At 38.7% G+C, this 16281-nt stretch overlaps 1 protein-coding gene and 1 long non-coding RNA gene across 6 annotated transcripts; one reads left to right on the plus strand and one right to left on the minus strand.

Annotated features, from left to right (window-relative positions):
* Window positions 1-202: 202 nt before the first annotated feature.
* On the plus strand, window positions 203-16281 carry LOC311300728 (uncharacterized protein). 5 transcript variants are annotated; one of them, XM_084425223.1, is made up of 10 exons: window positions 2526-4093; window positions 4178-4307; window positions 6254-6445; window positions 8964-9167; window positions 9378-9647; window positions 9770-10721; window positions 10829-10928; window positions 11114-11185; window positions 11290-11410; window positions 14119-14606. In XM_084425223.1, the coding sequence occupies exons 5-10, from the start codon at window positions 9451-9453 to the stop codon at window positions 14552-14554; spliced, it is 1878 nt and encodes a 625-aa protein (XP_084281349.1). In that variant the 5' UTR covers window positions 2526-4093; window positions 4178-4307; window positions 6254-6445; window positions 8964-9167; window positions 9378-9450; the 3' UTR covers window positions 14555-14606. The 5 variants fall into 5 exon arrangements, with proteins under 5 accessions (XP_084281351.1, XP_084281349.1, XP_084281352.1 ...); XM_084425225.1 differs by lacking the exons at window positions 2526-4093; window positions 4178-4307 and adding an exon at window positions 203-898; XM_084425226.1 differs by having other exon boundaries at window positions 2526-4307; window positions 14122-16281.
* On the minus strand, window positions 11342-12369 carry LOC311300730. Its single transcript, XR_014629368.1, has 3 exons — window positions 12221-12369; window positions 11584-11683; window positions 11342-11460 (listed from the first exon to the last, which is right to left on the minus strand). It is a non-coding gene; the product is annotated as an uncharacterized lncRNA (long non-coding RNA).

Raw genomic sequence — 16281 nt, forward strand, 5'->3', positions numbered from 1 at the left:
ATGTTGTCTGTGAATTTTTTATATAATCTTTCGTGTGAAGAATACTACAATTTAGCGGGTAGAAGTTTGATACGGTTAGACTTTGTGTGAGAGCACTTTGTGGATTACAACTCTTCGCTGCTTTCGACGCGTTTGAAACGTCACCACCATTCGCACACGGACACTAGCTCACGGATCCCGCTAAACATGACTGTGACCAGAGCCCGTCTACGGAGAGCCTGTCCACTCCCTATTAAGCCCTATTGTACCGAATTTTGGTTGTAGTACCACCAGAGTTCCACTGGGGGCGCTCGCCATGAGTGCAAAATGAATGGGAGTCAATGGGGCTAGACGGCTAAATGTGTCTCTTTCACCCGATTGCCGTTGAGAAATCTCAGATCTGATTGTAGATTTTGCAAGTTCAACATGGGTTTTAGGTCGAAAGTTGAATGAACGAGTACTTATGTCGTTTTGATTTCTTACAGGTTGAGTTGTTGTTGCCCATAACACGCTAGCATTCTGCTAATGACGTCAGCATTCTGACGTCATTGACACTTTGAAAGACTTTTTTAAAGCAAATAAGTGACTCTAAAAAATCTAACACCCAGCAATGTGTAATTTCTTTGCATCTCCTTTCGAATACAACATTCAAATTACTAGACAAAAAATTATATCCTGAGAAAAGTGGATTTTGAGGGGTATACCGCCATTGACCTCCATTCATTCTGCACTCGTCCTGTGAGCGCCCTCATATGGAATCAGAGTGGAACTGCAACCAGTTCAGAAGCCGGAAGTGTAGTGAGAGTGAAACTTCTCGCCATATTAGACATTCTCTGCTGTGACTGTGTCTTTGTTTGGTGCACTTCACCGCCTTCTTTCAGGGAGAGGACAAAATCGTTGAGGTTGGCGAAAACCACGGGTAAGTCAACTTTATGGGGTGACGTCACATAGGCGACATGTAGTCTTTCTTGTTATGTCTTTTCCACAACTGCTAGCCGAAGAATCATACCATATACTGTCAAACTCGTAACATGAAAGATTATATAAAAAATTCACAGACAACCATAGGCGTCGATTTCGGGGGGGACGGGGGGGACGCGTACCCCCCAGATTTCGTCATGAGTCATTTTGTACCCACCACTTTTAACTTCCGTCCATATTAATTTGACTTTTGGTTCGATTTTTTTGACCGTTTTCAGTGGTTGTGAGGAGCAATATGAGAGAGAAATTTGGTAATCATTGTCTGACCCAACAAAAAAAACATTATAATATTAATTTTATTTTATTTTCCGTGTTAGCATTTATGAGGGAAAAAACAATGTGTCAGTTTAGGTTACGGACCAGGGGTGCGTTTCCCGAAAGCATCGTTGGCCAACTATGGTCGCAAGTTCCGTCGTTACCAATAGAGTTCAATGGACATTGCGATGAACTTGCGACCATAGTTGGCCAACGATGCTTTCGGGAAAGGCACCCCAGAGCGCTCTGAAAGCGGCACTAAAAGACTGCTTTAAAACTTTCACAGAGACCTCAAACAGAACAGCTGCCTTTCTTTAAAGTGAATTTCGTTTTGTATTAATTATATCTTAATTTTAATCAATGTTTCATGAACCAATGGATTTAATATAGCTATAAAAAGTAAATATAGCAGAATCATACGTGACGCATTGCTGCCACATACATATTATTTTTTCACCTCAATTATGTCTACTAACGAGATCTTATGTCGTTTTAAAATAACTATGCATTTTAATTGTTTATTAATGAACTAGTCTTTTCTAAATCAGTGTAGGCTGCCTGCATACTTATCTCCACATCTCCGCTGTAATGTAGCCTAGATGCGCCTTTCATACGGACAGGATTACATAATCAGATGGTAGCTACCGTATTTGCTTTCGATTGGATTTTTTTTCGTTGGTGGACATTTTTTTAGTAACTTTATAGTTATATTTCTCATGTCTGTGAGGCTTGTCTATACACTGTTTGTCAGTTCATTTTTGAGGCGCGCTCCAATTCACAGAGATCATGAAAGCGCGCCCTGTTCGTTTTCTTTTATTTTACAAAGGCACCTTCGTTTTCTTTTATTTTACAAAGGCACACCGTTTTCTTGTTGTTGTGAGTTTACACAAATAAAAGTAGTTGCGACTGATGTATTATTATATTCTGTATGACCAGAAATGGAGTATTTTAAGTTGTTTCCACTGTTGATAGGAAAATGCGAGTGATGGCACCGGCGCCTCCATCCACATAGGCTATAGTGCGCGCTCCATACTCCGCACAAACACTTGGATATGCGCTTCCTAATAGCAAACATTTATTTAGGTTAACGTTAGAGCGAGCGGCCATGCCAGACGGATAATCCTCTTCATGTTTAACTAATCAAATTCTGTTGCATTTTATTGCGCCAGTTTGAAAAGGGTGGCTGAAACACTTAGCCTATACAGACAAACGCCCAACGCTGGTGTTTTTCTTTAAACAAATTCGTTTAGGCTTTAAAATAAATATTGTTTATGGGCTAATTAATGCCACAATAATTTATTTATTTTATTTTATTTGTTTTGCATTGAATACCATTGCATATTTTCATTGAATGCATTGAATATTTGCTATGCACCGCTATGCCATCCTCCCATAGAAAGACACGTTAAGAGCCACCTATTTTCCTTATAATAAAGGGTTTCTACGAAAGGAAAACGCTTAATGTATAATTAAATGCATTGCGTTCATATTCTTTATCACTGAAGCTTTTTCTTTATTATAAGGGTGTATTATTCCATTAAAAAATGGACTGTTTATAAGGTGACAATCCGTTATACATCTTGAAGATTTTTGTATTGTATTGTATCTTCTGTTATAAACACGAAGATTGACATTTCGTTAATTAAACAAAATAAAAACACAAGGTGTAAAAAATAAACAACTTAGGCTATGTTCTGTTAGATGTGTTTTGACTAGTTTTTGTTTAATTATATCTCTATGAAGATATAGCCTATTAACAATCATTCATAATCATTACTTTTACGAAGTGGACGAGCGGAGCGGAATATTCAGAAATGCGCTCTCCACTCACGAGCTCTGATCGGATTCGGAACAAACCCGAAACTCACTGTCTGCTGAACTTGCGCAGAAACATCAAAATATAACCAGCTTTTTAAAATGTTTTTTAAAACTAAACACTATTTTAGCACAAATGAGCTCATTGGCGATTTTTTTATAATTATTGACAAAATTAGAATATAGTAAAAGTTTTTTTTTTTTTTTTTTTTTTTTTTTTTTTGGGTGGGCCTGTTGAAAAGTGGGGCCGTGCCTGAGCTACAGGACATCGTCTTCCAAAACATAACCTGCGCGAAAGAGAGAAAAAAAATGAATGCGTCATTGTACCCAGCACTTCTGAAAATGCACTTCCGAATGCGTCTCTGTCCCCAGCACATTTCAAACCAAACTGACGCCCATGCAGACAACATATGTTCACATTCATGGCACAATTCAAACGGGACCAGAAAATAATTATTTTCTCCCATTCACTTGCATTGACGATTTTTCAACCTAGAGGTCCAGCGGGGTTAGCGAAGGGGGCGGGACTTACCAGCTCTATAGAGAATTAAGCTGACGACTGCACGAGTGATATCATCAAAATCATTGATCCATATTGGAGGAAGAGAGACTATTCACCTTATTCCTGACCATATAGGGTAGAGTGGGGGAAAACGCCCCCCTTAAAGACCCACTCCGATGAAAAACATGTTTTTCTAGGTGTTAACATGTTCTTGTGGCATTTTTCTGATGTTAGAGGACATATATTGAGAAAAATAAGCTCAAAGTTGTATTTCTGAGTATTTCTGCATTCAAATGGCTGTGAATCAGTAGCAGGCGCTAAAATGCCAGCTAAAATAGACTGGAGTTGTGACGTAGTAACTCCACTGGGTGGGGCCACAAGCTCATACTCCCCTCCGCCCCCGCCAGCGGAAGACTCATTAATATTCATAGAGAACTCATCCCTGATTGGCTCGCCGCGTGACACAGTGACACAGTGCCCAGAGTGATAGAGAATACATCGCCTCAGATCGCGACAACCTATTTTTTACAGTCTATGGTGACAACAGACACATTCACGAAGGTAAAGTTTCATTTCATATTTGATTATTTGATCACACATGTGATTAATCTTCTAATAAACTTTTAATGGCTTCAATATTCATAGAGAACTCATCCCTGATTGGCTCGCCGCGTGACACAGTGACACAGTGCCCAGAGTGATAGAGAATACATCGCCTCAGATCGCGACAACCTATTTTTTACAGTCTATGGTGACAACAGACACATTCACGAAGGTAAAGTTTCATTTCATATTTTGATTATTTGATCACACATGTGATTAATCTTCTAATAAACTTTTAATGGCCTAGTATTCAAAAAACAACTGAATTAATAGGGAATTAACCCATACCTGTCAACCCTCCCGTTTTTCCCGGGATTCTCCCGTATTTTACATTGCTATCCCGCTATCATCCCGTTTAAATATTTTCCCGTATTTCTCCCGTATTTTTAATCTTTCTAAAAAAATTTTTTTTTTTTTTTTTTTTTTTTTTTATCCCAATGGGTGCAAACCATAGACTGTAAAAAAAATATGGACGTAGTGTCCGTGACGTCACCCGTAGGTTTCTGAAGAGCATTTTTGAAGCCTAAAGTGGGCGGAGCCGGCCGTCGCCATCTTGGCCTGGCGTCACTCCCGGAATACAGAAAATAGACAAACAGGCGGGGCGTGAGTGGAGCTGAGGAGCCTGGCTATCTGAAATCACCTAGCTCGACGTGATCGAGTTAGCTGATGATGTAAAGCCAATTAAACGTTCCTATTTTTGCCCTTCGAAATATTATAATAGTTAAAAGACATAGCTACAAGTGAGACTGTGTATTACTTCGAGAGTGTTTGTGTGTGAGTGACAGTGATTTATGTGCATACATGTCCGTCACTCTTTCATGGTCCGTCAGCGCGGCATCGCTCAAGTTCGTAGAGAGCTTATTCAGTCCATTTTAAATTCTGATGTTGGCCGTCTCTCAAATGGGTTATGGTTTAACCGTTAAACCATAGATATATTGCCTTTGAAGTGCAAGTAAATGCGCTAGAAAATCCGCGCTCATTCACGGACGGAGAAAGCGCCGACGCCCGCATGATTTCATCTGACGGTAACTTTTACATAAGCATATTATAATCCATCTGTTCCATGGGAGCAGAACGAACGAGCATTTATTGACGTTTTAAATTTGAAAACCCCCAAAAGCAACGAAATTGTCAGACATCCATTAGTGCCTGTTCACAGAGGAAAACAACTGAAATACAGCGCTGGTTGTTCTCTCGAACGATAACGACGGAATCCAAAGACATGGGCTTTGTAACGTTACCCAAGTATTAAATTGTATGAAATAATAATCCCGAAAAAAAGCACAAACACTGCAGAGATGGCAAGTTCAGCAGCTAACATTGCTGAGGTGAAGTGACGGCTAGTAACAGCAGACAAATGGCTAGCACTGACAGCGGCAATCCATCTGTCACTCAAGTGGCTTGGCCACACCCTTAATTTTAAATATTAATCAACTAAACGGACGAGTTATAAAATAATTCACCCCCCTCACAGTTGTTATGAAGGGCAAAATTAGCTGTATAGACCAAATCCACATACAGACACCAGGCTGTAAACACGTTTTTTAGGTTTAGGGATCAGTGTTTGGTGTAGGCAATCAGTACTGTGATTCACATGACCAATAAAATCTTTAGAATCGGCTGCAGGGCGGGATTTCCGCTGAAGTAGTTTTGGGGGAAAAAATCGCGCGAAGAAGAACAGCAGCATCCCGAGGATGGACGAACATGAGAGAGATGGCATTAACACACGCAATTATGTCAAAATGTCCGTTTTGTCGAGTATCCTCATAAGAACAGTCTGAGCAGTCTTAAATTAGTTAAAGTCATAAATGAATGCGAAGAGTTGTGAGAGAATGAGGCGCGTGTGAGATCCGTGTCTGTCAGCGGCTGGTTTTAAAGAAACAGTAGCCAATAAAGCTTTCTGTCAGTAAAGTTAATCAAAGAACAACGGTAACATAGAAAAACACTCACTGCTCTTGACTAAAGACCTTTTTTTACTTTAATAAGGATTAATCTATGTACAATTTAAAATGTATGCAGTACGTGCAAACTGTTTGATAACTTCAATTTCTGTATTTTTTTCCTACCTGTTAGACAAATATTTAAAATATACTGTCTTTATGTTTTTCTACATTAAAGGTGCATTGCGCGAGAGTCTGAGTTTTCGCAGAACTACGCCCCCTCTGGCGGCAAGCGAAACTGCAACCAGAGGTGTGCACGCTCACGGACCACACGCACACGCACGCTTGCACGAGCTCGAGCTGGTCATAACCCAAGGAGCATCAGCCGCACAAATCTTAACAAATCTTTACAATCATAAAGTCTTCAGAGGTAATAAAGTTTTAAATCTGCAAGTAATTTAAAATATGTGAAAGGAAAGGCAATTGAGTAAATAACACACTTATGTGTGAGGGAAAAAATGGGGGTAGTAGAAAACTTCGTTTTTTATTCCCATCTATCTCCATGTTGAACTGTGTTATGTGTTTACTGTATCCACTTATGACTATTATTATGGAAACACGTTCATTAACAATATAAGTTATAACTTTGTAAAAGCTCAAAATTGTAATCATGATACCATACCATACACAGTCGGTCAACAAAGTACACCCAAATGTCTCAAGGTAATAAACAATCAAGTTGCACTATGACGTTATCATAAAAGCCAAACAGGCTAATCCGCCGAAGATTTGCGGGGGTTTAGCCTGTTTTATTGATCAGCTAAGTAGCATATTCCAATAGCAATACATCGTAATTAAGCAGTAATTTGCTCAAAATTTGTGTCTAAGTATCTAACTTATATATCAGCATTTTATATCACAATCATTCTGAACCTGATCACTGACAATGGTAAGTTAGTAAAACCTATTCCGATTGTACATTTATAGCTTACGCTAAAGCATTACACATTTTATGGATCGTCATTTATTGTCATTATTGGCCGTATCAGACATTAGAGAATGGGATATATCTTACCTTTTTATCAAGAAAAAAGCCAACTGAGGATCCCGTTTGAGCCCTAGAGCAGACCGGAGATCTCTCCATTTGTTGAAAGCCTTCCCTATGTTTACTCTCGTCTTACCCCGACGCCTGTCTGACTCCAATTTGGACCTTTTGGTTGCACTAGACAAAAGTTCTCTTTTTTTTTTATCTTACGTGGAGTTTGCGTTTGAAATGAACTACAAGCCGGTCTCTTAGAATCCATTTTCTACGGAGAATGGCGGCGTCGGCGCATACACAAACCTGCCAGACATATGAGCGTGCCGTGAACGCGCATGACGTCACGCCCAGTCTCAGATTCCGACCCGAATCCCTCTTATTTATTTTACTGTACAGGATTATAGAGGCAATCGCAGTGATCAGAGAAGGGCTCAGTCAGCCCATCAGGCAATTGTTTAAGCATGTATGGGTTAGAAAACGGGTATTTTTAACATGAAAAGTTGCGCAATGCACCTTTAATTTGGACATTAATTGTGAAATTATTACCTTCTAAAATTTGTTAAAAAGTATGTTTTTTTTAGTGGCGATTAATCGTGATTAATTAATTTAGTTAATTGGTGCAATCGATAAAAATAAATAAAGAAACATGAAAAAGTCTTATTTCTGTTTATTTTAACAGAATAGTATGTATTTATTAAATGTTAATATCAATGTTAATCAGATTTCCCGTATTTTGGTATCCAAATGTTGACAGGTATGAATTAACCCTTACGTGTCCGTTCGCTCTATTGTCGTTGATATTAAAAAAGGTAAAATATGTTACATTTCTTAAAGAGGACAAAGTGTTGTTAAATCGGTTCTTATCATGTTTTATCTAAATTTTTGCTTCACTTCTAAATGTTTACTTCACTTCTTAAATGTTTACAAGTAAATTGACAGTATGCTCTCATTCGTGGTATGAAGAGTTCAGATGCAAAAGCCTCTCAGAAATTTTCTTCTAGAATGATCTTTTTTTTCAAGCTCGTATATTTATAATATTTTATATTTTATATATATATATATATCAATATCAATATATATATATATATATATATATATATATATATATATAGAGAGTGTGTGTATTGGACCCAGTGTATAAAAATGTGCTATATAAATAAACATTTACTTTCTTACTTACTCAAGACATAGAACTTTTTATGTGAGGTGGTTATCCAGCACCAACATTGGAATGTTCGATGCGGGCACGTAAGGGTTATGAACCTTGTGAACTTTTTGCAGATGTTGCCAAAGCCAGTTATTGTTTTAAAGTGTCCATGTCTTGATGATTCCATTCAAGACTCCATTTTGTTCTGTTTCTAGAAGTGGTGTGCATAATGGCAGGATTTATTAAAGCTTGCAACATTTGCCAGACACTTGACAACTTTGAGGAGATGGAGCTGCTGGAGGTTAGGTGTAGATGGATAAGAATAAAACAAAAAAAACAGTGTTGTTGAAGCGTGGATAATGTTAAACTACTTGTTAGGCTGTTAGCAAACACATAATTACACTTTGACATTAAGTCAACATCTTGTTGTGTTCCATTGGCTTCCAACCCCTTTTTTCCCCTCCATTAGTACAGAGTGTATAGAAAAACAACTTCTTCTGAGTGGGTTTTAAGCGTATAGGTCCCATTGGCAAAGTTTAGTTAGAAGCTATTGAGCAAAAGCATCACATAAATAATTTAAACAAACAACACTGACATAAGTATTGGAAATATTGGAAAGCCATTTCTATCATCTGTGCATGGAGCACGCTTAACTGACTTAAAGGCAGAGATAGTTTACAGAATGTAGGTGTTAATGTTAAATGTTACTTTGGTTACACCATGCATTTGCCTACTCTTTAAATGTTTTTTGTGCTTTGACAGAAACTCCTCCCCGAGGACTATGAACACCATATCTGTTTATTTGAGCCTCTCGAGGGCAAGAACTGCAACATTTCTCTAAAAGTAAGACTTCACACTGAGGAGGAGGTTCGCAGATGGCTTCAAGCCATTCAAAAGTCATCACAAACGACATGGCGGGTGAACAAAAGCTACCCTGTGGAACAACAAAGGCAGAACATATACAGAGTAAGTGATTTCATAGCAGGTGCATTAATTTATTTTTTCAAGGGTTGAGCCAAAACGTTAATTGAATGTGTTTGAAGGTGGACCTTAGATGCCAACACAACACACGGCATTCTTCCCCAAAAAACAGGCTTGCTGTTTTTAAAAAAAAGTCACTCTCTGTCTCAGTTTCCTAAATAACGCAATAATATGTAATAATTTTATTGTACTCAGATCTGCTGATTTACACATAGAAGAAGGATTATGTTTGTACATCAACCTGAAACATCAACATAATCACCTGCTCATGTGTGCTGAGGCTATGAGGCAACGAGATGTAGCACCAGAGACAATCAACAAACTACAGACTCTTTTTCAAAGGGGCCACTCTCCCTCCTCTGCTTTAAATACACTGAAATACGACCTTCAGGAAGAGATGGGCGACTCCTACATCTTTGCAGCTGCTGATCGCTCGATTTGTCCTGATCTAAGTTTCTGTTTTAGGTAAGTAAAAGTAAAAAATACAATTGGAACATTCTAAGAATGTGATCACTATTATCAAGTGAAAAATTATGTGATATAATGTTGATAATGTCACTAAATCCTGTGTGTAATTGTCATTTTAGGCTGTATTACAACATTTTCAAGAGGTCGTACGGGGAGTTATCCGGGGACACAATGCTCACCAGCCTACAGGCATCACTTGATGCATACAACAAAAAGGAGGGGGCTGAGTGCGGGAAGATGTTTGCAGATTCCAAGAACAACATCATTGCCTTGTGCAGTCCCCTCATGAGGCGAGTCCATTCAATGATCCCTGAGAGTGCAGAGATGGTCTTTGTGGACTCTTCTGGAAATTGCGACAGAACTAATAGCAGAGTGTTCCTACTTTTGACCCACTCAGCTATTGGAGGACTGCCCTTGGGTGTAATGATAACATCATCTGAGTCTCAGAGTGTCATCACTGCAGGACTACAGCTCCTCAAAAGCATTCTTCCAGAGGATGCATTTTTCCGCAGGGGAGATCTCGGCCCACAAGTGGCAATGACTGATGACTGCCAGGCATTACGACAGGCTCTCAGCGAGTCTTATCCACATACACACCCCATCCTCTGCGTTTTCCACATTTTGCAAGCGATGTGGAGGTGGCTGTGGGATGCCCACAATGCTGTACCAAAGTCTGACCGTCAAACCCTGCTACAGCTCTTCAAGGCTATGGTGTATGCAAGAAATCCAGGAGAACTTGAGGCCTCATACCATCGGGCATTAGAGGACTCCACGGCAAAGCTTCACCCACGATATTGCAAATATCTGACATCTATTTTCAGCAGACGTGAGGCCTGGGCAATTTGTCTCCGCACTCATCTCCCCACACGAGGGAACAACACCAACAATTATGTGGAGAGTGCAATGAGGGTTCTGAAGGACCAGGTCCTTTATAGGCTGAAGGCCTACAACATAACACAGCTGATGGATTTCATAACCACCAGGCTAGAGGCCTACTATTGCCGGAGGCTCATCGACGCAGCAAATAATAGAATAAAGTTGAAGTTGAAAGGGGACACAAGAATAACCAATGTATGAAATTGTTACATGGTCTATTATTGCCATTTAATTCTCATATGCTGTATGCTATGATTTTAAAAAAAAAATTATGTTATGTCCCCTTTGATGTGAAACTGTAGGAGGATGAGGTGAACTTCATGGTTGATACCCAACAGCTGCAGGACAAAGACCGGAAACTCACACCAGCTGCCAGGAAGACATTTTATGAAATTGCCACAGGTATAGTATCCTGGTCCATAACTTTGCCTGTGTTGTGGCAAATTTTGTTGTCCCTTGTTCTATGGTGAGGCACATCTCTAAGACAGGGCTATGGGTCAGTTTACACCAGATTTGCCCTCCATTAAATGCTTTATGGGTTTAGATACAGTATAGCAAGTAATAACCTCTTCCTCTGCCCTACAAAGGAAAGAACAACATACCAGGCCAGTGGTACATGGGAATGACTGAAGATCTAAATGCAGACCAGTCTGTCACAGGTAAATAACTTGGAATGAAAATGCGGTTCATTTGACAATCAGCCATAGTTTCATAAAAAAATAATAATAATTCTTTTAAATTTTAAATTTAAATTTTTATTTAGATCACCTTTGTGCAGCTGCAGCGGAGAGCCCAGAAAGCCCAGCCCGAGGAGTGGACGAGGCTGGCGATAGTGATGACTGCTCAACTGGTGAGGGCTCATCTGAACAATCCAAAAGGCAGAGGTGGGCAGAAATCAAATTAAAAGTGTTTTTAATGTTATGTGGTTTTTTACCTAAACAGAACAGCAGAAAAATAATAAAAATAAGTGGGAGAGAGATGGATGGGCTAGGCTTGCTCTGATAGTGACTTTCAGGTCCTCTTTATTGTTGGGTGAGCTGTAACTCATCTCCCTCACCTCACGACATTATCGCATAGATGTAGTTCTGGTCAGGTGAGTTTACTGGCTAGTGTAGGCAAGAGAGAGAGACGGGGGGATGTGGGTGTTGTTGCATTCCCTGTTTGGGGGCATAAAAGGTATGCGTTAATGTGTGTGTGTGTGTTTGTTTGCAGTGACAGAAATTATGTCTGTTTGAGGGGCAGTGGTGATTCTCGCACACTCTCTCACACACTCACTTACACACACACACACACACACACACACAAACACGCACACACACACACACACACACACACACACACACACTCACTCACTCACTCACTCACTCACTCACACACACACTCACACCTCGCACACTCACTTACACACACACACACACACACACACACACTCACTCACTCACTCACTCACTTACACACACACACACTCACACACTCACTCACTCACTCACTCACTCACTCACTCACTCACTCACTCACTCACTCACTCACACACACACACACTCACACCTCGCACACTCACTTACACACTCACTTACACACACACACACACACACACACACTCACTCACTCACTCACTCACTCAAGTAGGTAGAAGTTACTACCTTAAAGGGATAGTTCACTTTGAAAATAAATTTTGGTATGTTTTAGCTTACCTCAAGGGCATCCAAGATGTAGGTGTCTTTGTTTCCGCAGTAGTTTCAATTTTGATATTTTTAGGTCAAACCGTTATTGTCTGTCAGTCATATAATGCAGGTCGATGGTCACTGTATCAAAACACAAGCACAGAGTCCAAATTAAAACAATTCCCCATCGTCCAAATTAAACAATTCCCCATCGTAAGTACACATTGATGACCTAAGACACGAAACGAGTGGTTTGTGTGAGAAAACGAACAGTATTTATATCGTTGTTACCTCTTGTAACACAGCACACGTCCAAATGATCTGACGGCGTGGGCGAGTATAGATATATACATAGATGTCGCCTTGGCTACGGTTTCGTTCCATTGAACTGCAGTAGCAAAGGCGACATCTAGTGTATACATCTATACCCGCTCGCGGGCGGGTATAGATGTATACACTAGATGTCGCTTGGCTACGGTTTAGTTCCAATGAACTGCAGTAGCCAAGGCGACCTCTATGTATATATCTATACCCGCCTGCACCGTCAGATCATTTAGACGTGTGCTGTTTTCAAGAGATAACAACGATATAAATACTGTTCGTTTTCTCACACAAACCATTCGTTTCGTGTCTTAGGCCATCAATATGTACTTACGATGGGGAATTGTTTAATTTGGACGATGGGGAATTGTTTTAATTTGGACTCTGTGCTTGTGTTTTGAGACAGTGACCATCGACCTGCATTATATGACTGACAGACAAGAACGGTTTGACCTAAAAATATCAAAATTGAAACTACTGCGGAAACAAAGACACCTACATCTTGGATGCCCTTGAGGTAAGCTAAAACATATCAAAAATTAATTTCAAAGTGAACTATCCCTTTAAAGGATTAGTTCATCCTCAAAAATGTTTTGCTGATAATTGACTCATCCAAGATATCCATGGCTTTCTTTCTTCAACTGAAAAGAAATTAAGGTTTTTGAGGAAAACATTCCAGGATTTATAATGGTCTTCATTGGCAACCAGCTTTACAAATGTTCAAAGAAGGTTCAAATGTCTGTCTCAGTGCAGCTTCAAATGCTCGACACAATCCCAGTCAAGAAATAAGGGTCTTATCCAGTGAAACGATCACTTATTTTCATAAAAAAAAATCAATTATATACTTTTAAACCACAAATGCCCGTCTTGTACCATCTCTGAGATGTGCCACGCATTGCGTCATCACGTTGGAAAGGTCACGAGTCACGCCATCAAGTTATTTGTGTGTGTACTCTGGTTCAAAAAAGTAGGAAAGGGTGAAAAACTCCATCTCATTTTCTCCTCCAACTTCAAAATTGTCTGACATCTTTTGTTTTATTTATGTATTTAATTTAAAAAAATTGTGACCTTTCCAACATGATGCATGATACATGGCGCATCTCAGAGATGGTAAAAGATTTTTTTTTTTGTGGGCATTTGTGGTTTAAAAGTATATAATTGATTTTTTTTGTGAAAATAACCAATCATTTCGCTGGATAATACCCTTATTTCTCGACCGGGATCGTGTAGAGACTTTGAAGCTGTATTGTGACCGACATTTGAACCTTCTTTGAACATTTGAATAGCTGGTTGCAATTGAAGTCCTTTCTGTGTAGAAAAATCCTGGAATGTTTTCCTCAAAAGCCTTAATTTCTTTTCGACTGAAGAAAAAAAGACACTGGGGTGAGTAAATTATCAGCAAAACATTTTTTGGAGGTGAACTAATCCTTTAAGAAGTTACTACACATACACACACACACACACACACAGACACACACACAGACACACACACACCAGAAGTTACTACCATTTACACACACACACCACACACCATCACAAAAAATTTACTTGTTACTAGTAACCATTAACCAATACTTGTTGATGTATGTTGTTGTGCCCATTGTCAGCAGGCTGGAAATTCGGGTCAGGGGAATGATGGAGGGCCTTGTTCGAAAATTACAGGCTGAGCCTGACTTGTACAAGGCTCCCATGGAGAAGATGCTGGCATCTTATGACAGACTGACTACCGACAGCCAGCTTATCTCTGCACTGGCCACATTTGGCCGGCAAAGTGCATCTGCCGGATCAGGTGCTTGGAAGATGGCAAGAAGGGGCATGCAAACGAGCACAAAAATTGGAGTGCAGCCGACAGCAGTGGCTCGTCGGAAAACGCCACTTGGAGGCAGACGTGCCCTCATTACTGGGCGACCAACAAAAAGCTCGAGACGAGAGCACAGCTACGGAAGGGCAAGGGGCAATTCACTTCCGAAAAGGCAGGCACCACATAGCCTATCGCAGTGTGTCACTGACTGTGTTGCACTTGCCAAAAAACATAGTAAATAGAAAAGTTCTTTTTTTTTGCTTGTTTAAATTTGACATACTTGACAAACAGAGCACTTGCAGTTACTGTTAGTTTACTAGTACTAGAATTGTTTATTAGCCAACTTGTAGATGATACAGCATTGTTTCTAAGAGATATCTCTCAGATCCCAATTGCTTTAACCTCTCTTCAGTCTTTCTCTAATGCATCTGGCCTTTTGCTTAATATTAATAAATGCGAATTACTCCCGATAAAAAAATGCTGCAACCTCTATCTCAAACATTCCCAATCAAAGAAAGTGTCACCTATTTAGGAATAAAAATAATAAAAGATACTAAACTGAGATGTCAGATGAATTTTAGTTCAGTTGTGGAGAAAACACACAAAAAATGTAACCTATGGTTGTTAAGAGATCTATCTTTGAAAGGCAGAACTCTGCTTACTAAAGCAGAAGGGATTTCCCGCTTATCCTTTGCTGCTCAGTCTTTATTTGTGGATAATCTACTTGCAACTTGATTGATGTAATGTTGCTCAAATTTCTTTGGAAAAATAAAACTCATTATATTAGAAAATCAGTTATTTTGAATTCTTATAATAAAGGTGGCTTAAATTTCATTGATTTTGATTCTCTTAACAATACCTTAAAAATTAATTGGCTTAAACGTTTCCTTCACAATCAATCTTCTATTTGGAGTATAATCCCAAGATATATCTTTTCTCAATTAGGAGGTATACATTTTCTTTTAATGTGCAATTATTCAGTTAATAAACTTCCTGTCAAGCTTTCCAATTATCATCAGCAGAAACCTTTCTAATTAAGGTCACATTTTTTTATCGGAAGTAATTCGCATTTATTAATATTAAGCAAAAGGCCAGATGCATTAGAGAAAGACTGAAGAGAGGTTAAAGCAATTGGGATCTGAGAGATATCTCTTAGAAACAATGCTGTATCATCTACAAGTTGGCTAATAAACAATTCTAGTACTAGTAAACTAACAGTAACTGCAAGTGCTCTGTTTGTCAAGTATGTCAAATTTAAACAAGCAAAAAAAAAAAAGAAAGAACTTTTCTATTGAAAGGTCATTATTTTTGGACCCTGTTACTTCAATTCCTTCCTGCTTTTCTTATTGGAATAACCTTTTTGATGATATTAAATGGTCATATGTTTGGCTACTTCCTCAGAAATTCTTTCTAACAAATAAAGTTAAAGAAATATCCTATAAAATTATTCAAAGATTTTATCCAGTTAAATACTTTTTAAAGAAATTTAGAAGTGATATTGATACTTCCTGCTCTTTTTGTGAAGCCTTTTCTGAAACTGTTGATCGTTTGTTTTGGGAATGTCCTTTTGCTCGGTCTTTCTGGAATAATATTGATGCAAGTTTTTGTATAAACCTTCTTTTATATATTGGAAAGTTTCATATCCATAAATGTAAATATATGAAAAGTAAACCCCACTTTAGCTTTTTCAAAGAAGAATTGAAGATGTATTTAAATACAATTTCAACTTCTGTTAACAAGAAAGCAATGAAAACAAACAGAATTTGTGCCATGTTTAATATTCTCCCTTAATGTTTTTTGTTGTTGTGCCCTCTCCTTTTATTTTATTTTTTCTTCTCTTCTCTCTTTTTTTAAGACTATTGTTGAATAGATTTAAATTATTATACTGAACCATAATTTCTCTTTTGTCTTGAAAGATTGTTTATATTTCTTGTATGTATCGACTTGTTTTTGTTTGTTTAATATTGCA

The sequence above is a fragment of the Rutilus rutilus genome (assembly GCF_951802725.1).
Source record: "Rutilus rutilus genome assembly, chromosome: 12".
NCBI lineage: Eukaryota > Metazoa > Chordata > Actinopteri > Cypriniformes > Leuciscidae > Rutilus > Rutilus rutilus.